A 6,095-nucleotide genomic window follows, 5' to 3' on the forward strand; every position below is an offset into this window, starting at 1 on the left:
TCTAAAGCAGCAGGATATGAAATGAGGAAGGTGCAAAGCCCAGGCACTTGCAACTGCACCAGCTGGCACTAATGCAGGGGAAAGATGGTAAAGCCAAAGAAATCCCTGCCTGGAATGTTGACTTCATCATAGGATCATAGAATGGTTTTGGTTGGAAGGGACCTTAAAGATCATCTAGTTTCACCCCTGCCATGGGCAGGGACACCTTCCACTGGACCAGGTTGCTCAAAGCCCCATCCAACCTGACCTCGAACATTTCCAGGGATGGGGCATCCACAATCTCTCTTGGCAAGCAGTTCCAGTGCCTCACCACCCTCACAGTGAAGAACTTCTTCCTTACATCTCTTCTAAATCTACCCTCTTTCAGTTTAAAGCCATTACTCCTTGTTCTATCCCTACATGCCCTTGTAAAAAGTCCTTCTCCAGCTTCCTTGCAGACCCCCTTCAAGTACTGGAAGGCTGCTATAAGGTCTCCCTGGAGCCTTCTCTTCTCTTCTCCAGGCTGAACAACCCCAACTCTCTCAGCCTTTCCTCATAGGAGAGGTGCTCCAGCCCTCTGACCATTCTTGTGGCCCTCCTCTGGACTCGTTCCAACAGGTCCATGTCCTTCTTATGTTGGGGGTCCCAGAGCTGAACACAGTACTGCAGGTGGGGTCTCATGAGAGTGGAGTTGAGGGGCAGAATCACCTCCCTTGACCTGCTGGTCACAAAAAACAAAGCGAGTAAAGATGTTAAAAATCCTTTGTGGGTGGTAGGATTAGCCCTGTGGTGTGAATTACTGCTGCTGCCCTAAGCCTAACCAAGTAAAAGCAATTATGAAAAGTGGCAGATTTGCAGCTGATGAAGATCATCACAGTTTAACTAAAGTCCAGGGAGCAAGGACGAGCAGTTTTAGCAGCTGGGGCTCTACCACCTCAGAGCAGGGACTTGAGTTCAGGGGTTGCTGAGATCAGTTCAGAGTCCCTCCACAAAGAGCACTGTTAAGGGGTAAATCACTGAAGGGCTGAAATCAAATGACTCCTTCACGCTAGAATAAGTCTCAAAAAAAAAGGTGTGATCATATTGGGAAGTTGCTACATGCTAGGTAGTTTCTGGGTTATTGTGTGGGACAAGTTCTCCAGGATCCCAGCTCTTTCTATATAAGAAGAGTGGGTTACGTAAAGCTGCACCGAGCGTGGCACACACCTACGCCGCGAGTGCACCACGGTCACTGCGTCGCGTGGAGACGCCATCCAGACATGAGCTCCCCAAATATACCCGCTATTCTCCGCAAGGCTCATTATGGACTGCTAATGTATGCAGCCGTGCTTGGAAACGGAGTTCACTGTCAGCAGAGATGGCAGAGCCTTGGGTTTTCTGGGTGCTTTAGATGCGTCTTTCACTTCCAGAAGTTAGCTGAGGAGATTTTAAAAGTTTTCGAAGCTGAGTTACACCAGACACGGAGTCCTCTGCACGCTGGTTGGATTTGCGGTTGTTTTATTCTTTTCCACCCATGCGCCAGTATTCTTAAATTAGCACTTTTCCTCCTTCTCGTGTTTCTCTTTTTCCCTTCCGCGGCTCTTTTTTAATTCTCCTCACCCCCACTGCCCCTTCTTCGCCCTCCCCTGAGATCTGACGCTCCTCTCCAGCCCCACCAGCTTCCTCACTCCCTTGACGCCTGTTCCTAATCTGAACCCCCAAGACCCACACACTGCCCCCGGCTGAAACCTTCCCTCAAGCCCCCCACCCCCCGCCAGCTCCCCAGGGGCAAAGTTCCTCCTCCTCCTCCTCCTCGCCTGTCATCGCCAAACACCGGGAGGGGGCTACGGGTTTTCAGCCAAGGAGACGCTGTCCCCGCACAGCCGACGGGTTTCAGGCGCGTTTCTGAGGTGAGGGGGGTTGCCCAGGGGCGGCCCCCGGGTCGAACGGCGGCGGGGCCGCCTCTCCCCGCCGCCCTGAGGCGACGCCCGCCCTGCCCCGCCGCGCCGCTGCCGCCCCTCTACCTGCCAGGCAGGCGGCGGCGTCCATCCACTTGAGGAGCTGCCCGGCGCTCAGCTCCCCGCGGTGGTTGGCGTGGGCCGGCAGGACGGCCTGGCACATGCGGACACCGCCGCCCGCCGCCCCGCGCCGCTCCATGGCGCCGCCAGCGAGGAGGGGCAGCGGTCGAGACGAGGCTCGCCCGCGGACGGAGAGGCAGCGCCGGCTCGGGCCGGCCCCTCCCGGCCTCTCCGCTGCCCTACCGGGCTGGGGCGGGCCGGTCCCGCCCCAACGCCCGGGGCTGAGGTGGGATCGCCTCCGCTGGCGAGGGCCGGGCCGGGGCTGCGGGGAGGCGGGAGGGAGCCCGCCGCGCTGAGGGGAGGGCGCCGCCGGGCAAACGCGGCCCCCCCGCGGGGGAGGGGACGGGTGGCTGCGGGGCCGCGGCCCGTTCCTTGCCGCCCTGCTGCCCCTTCTCCCACCGCCCCGCGGATCCTGCCCCGGCACCGCCGAGGCCGCCCCGAGGCCGGGCGTCCGCCGCCGCGGTGGCGGGGTCGCCAAGAGCCTGCGCCGCGGCCGCTGGTGGGCCGCCACTGAAATGCTTATAATCTGGCCCAGATTTAAACTGGTTGGGTTTTTTTTTTTCCTTTCTCTGAAGTCTTTCTCGCTCGTGTCGTCACCAACCTGACAGCCCAGCAGATGGGCCCAGGGAAGGCACATTCCCACCTCCAGACGCTGGTGAGCCTGGCGGGAAGGTACCGCGGCCCGGTGAACGGCCGTCACTGCTGGTACGTCGGACATTTTGACACCTGCCGCGGTGCTCGCGGCCCCCGACATGTATTCCTGCAGGAGTTAACTACTGGAGACCCCACAGAGGGCTCCTCCTCTTACCTCCTCATCCTCACATGGCTGGTGAGGTACTGCAGGTTATTGCTGCTCTTGCAAACTACGAAAATAGAAGAAGCCGTGAGGAAAAGTAGGGCAATCGCTTTTGAATCGGTCAGGAAGGCCACCGTTTGACTATTACCATGGTTATAACCAGCGTTATTACTATTGAAGGCTCAACCACATGAAGAGGGTGGTGGTTTGGAGATGCTCACCGGCTGGGCTTGCCAGCTGTTAAGGCAAGGCTGGTCAGTGGAGCAGACGTGTTGCTTCGAGGCAGCGGAGTCTATAACCTGTAAAGGGTCTTTAAGGAAAGACTGCAAAGCTTGTGTCTGACTCTGTGCTATTTTCCCCCTGCTGGGTATTGTAAATAGCATGGTTTTCAATAGAGCAGCAAGACTGTTTGTTTTCTGCAGCCTTTCCTCTTTATCATTTAGCCACAACTTGTTACCCACAATGACAGGCTTCCCATGTTTATTAAAAACATACAGAAATGAATTTATACCGTGAATGCATGTTCATTTAAACATTGTTAAAGATCCAGCTTTAACCCATAACAGCCAGGAAAATTTGAATTTTAACCAACCTGCCTCACCCAGATAGCGTTTCTCAGTGCAGTAGGGATTTTCTTCCCACATGGTCTGTTACTATCATTGCACTATAGCAAGATCTCTGTTTCTTTGTCACATACTCTTTTAGCAAGCAACAGAATGGCTGTACCATCACACTGGTTACATTCCAGAGGATACTGGCTCTGAAAAATCAGCATGCTGTGCTATTCCCTAGATTTATTTCTATTCTGTTGCTTCAGAAAAAAAGTTTGTACCAATTTCTCTTTCCTTCTTTGATTGGCTTCTGTGAAGGAAAGAAAGAGACTCTCTTGGAAGTGGCAGTGGCATACCGCAGCCTTGCTACCTGAACAGAGTTTGTAAACAGTATACAGCCAGTATTTTCTCCTTCTTCGTCTGCTCAATCCAGATGACAAAAACTCAGGTATCAACTTCTCACAGCATGGATCCTGGATCTCAGAAGGAAGAGTCTTTAAACAGAACTAAACATTTTTCTATTTAAAAAAAACAACTTGTGTTTTGCCTGCCTAGGCCAGTTATTTGTAAATTTGTCTTCAGGTTTACCTTGTTATGCTCATTGACCAGGCTTTCTCTAACATAATGCTTATTTGTTGTTCTTTAAGAGGTAGCTTCCGCCTCCATTTAACATACTCCCAGCGATCAGGTGTTTGGCCCATGACATAGCTGTTGTCTGCTGTGAGATTAGGAGGTACAAAGCTGTTAGTATCACAGAGGTAAAAGTAAAATCTAAATCTGCTCAGATCTAAAACTTTCTTAAGTCTGCAGAGGAGTACATGCTTGGGGCGAGTGGTCAGCAGACCTCTCAGGCTGTGTGGAGGAGTTTTAGAGAAACAGAAAAGGTAACTTCTCTCATTTCTGTTGGGGTAAGGCAAAGCTGGTATTTGAAAAACACACCTCAGAGTTGTATGTACCTTTTGATTTCTAAGGGAAGGATGTAATTCGCAATATGTCCATTAGAAGTAGGAGCTGCCCTTCAAGAACAGGAATGGCCACCCAGGATCCAAATAAGCAATGCACTTGGATTCCACTGCTATGGACACTTGGCAGACACACCTGGACAGTGAGGTGAGGGAACTCACAGCCTAAAGTGCCCTTTTCCCAAATAAGCCTCTGCTTTTGTAAGCTGCATTTCTCCTGCCCTCCAGCTCCTCTTGTTGGACCCTGTCTGCTGAGGTAAGGCTCGAACGTATGTCTTCCAGTTGGCTTCAGCAACTCCTTTTTCTGCAGTCCCTTATACTCCTTTAGCTTCTTACACAGTCTCCATTGGAGTAACCGAGTATTTTATAGCCTTCAGTGTATTTGACCTCACAAAATACCTGCAAGGTCAGTATTGTTTTCCTTTCACAGCTGAAACATTAGAGAAATTAAGTTAACTGGCCCAAGTTCACAGAGGAGATCTGTGCTTTCCAGTGGTTTCCCAGCTGAAAAGTACCTCTTGTGGCACAGTAGCCTATACTGGCACCTCTGGCATCACCACCAGATGAAGGTAGCTGGACCGACACTATGTGGCTAAGGCAGTCTCTCGGAAGGATCTTTGTGAACCATCAGATTTCTCATTATCGATGCCCACTGTGGCAAGGACAAACGGTCAAATGCAGATGGAGGATGCCTTACATCCAAACCCATACACCACTCAGTTACCAACTTTGGTGAAATTGTTCTTTTGAAATGAGAACTGCTGGTGAATTAAGAGTACACTCAACTTTAAAAGTTTGTTTAACTGACTAAGAAATTGACTTCCCTTCAGAACTGTTGCTTGCTAATGCAGTTTCCAAAAGTTTTTGTCAATAAATGATTTGCACTTAATGGCTTGAGGCTCGTCCTGCTGAAGTGAAATAGTAGAAACAATAACAGGTGCAGTACTGTTTTAATACATTTACAAAGAAAAAACAGAATGGATATTAGGTTGTCATCTTGTAATAACATGCATTTGTAATTGAAGCAATGTAACTGAAAAAGCTTTGTGCAGCACAATAGCGTGTCTCATGAGCACTGTGAAGAACAGTGCAATTGCACAGTACAATGCCTGTAGAGGAATTGTGCCAGAAGAGGTGAGGCATTTTATTAATTAAAGATGAGCTCAGTATTAGATGTGAATAAATCTTCTGTAAAGTAAAGCCATTAGAGCTAGCAAGAAGTACTATTCAATCATACGGCACATAGACAGCTAGCAGCCCACTCAACTAATAGTGTAACTGCTCCAGACCTGCATTTCATTCAAGTTAGAATTTATTCTGAGAAATGGTATAGAACAACAGGGTAGCAAAGGAGGTCTGATGAAGAACCAAAATTCCACAGAACCCTGTCACCTAGAATCGGTTTTTGGCTTTCTACCAAAATTCCTTCTGTATTTAAGCAGATGTATGCACAACTGGAGAGTGTTAGCATTCCTTGGAAAATAACAGACTAATGTGATAATTGTGACATCGTTAACACCTTCACAAATCTCTTACCAATGGAGTCAGCAGCTCTAGGACATACCTCCAAAATGGATCTTTTTGGTAATGTTTTAAATACAGATGTCAGTTACTGCAGTAAATCAGCTACAGTATATAGCTGTGCATCTCTGTAGACTGCATACTTCTGTATTCTTAAGACAAATGTATTACTGCCTGAAGTTATAAATCTTTTAAGAGATTCATAGGTTTCTTTCATAACCCTAGTTAT

The 6,095-nt window shown here is 49.6% G+C and overlaps 2 protein-coding genes across 2 annotated transcripts in view; both read right to left on the bottom strand.

Moving 5' to 3' along the window:
• The window catches only part of ACOT12 (acyl-CoA thioesterase 12), a 33,631-nt gene extending 31,342 nt beyond the window's left edge, over nt 1–2,289 (bottom strand). The window contains exon 1 of the mRNA XM_069777188.1: nt 1,983–2,289. Coding sequence (XP_069633289.1) covers nt 1,983–2,115 — 133 coding nt within the window. The 5' untranslated portion in view covers nt 2,116–2,289. The remainder of the gene's footprint in view (nt 1–1,982) is intronic.
• DHFR (dihydrofolate reductase) overlaps nt 1–6,095 on the bottom strand; it is a 638,672-nt gene that overhangs the window by 391,684 nt on the left and 240,893 nt on the right. The window lies entirely within an intron of this gene.

This window comes from Haliaeetus albicilla, chromosome Z (genome assembly GCF_947461875.1).
Source record: "Haliaeetus albicilla chromosome Z, bHalAlb1.1, whole genome shotgun sequence".
NCBI lineage: Eukaryota > Metazoa > Chordata > Aves > Accipitriformes > Accipitridae > Haliaeetus > Haliaeetus albicilla.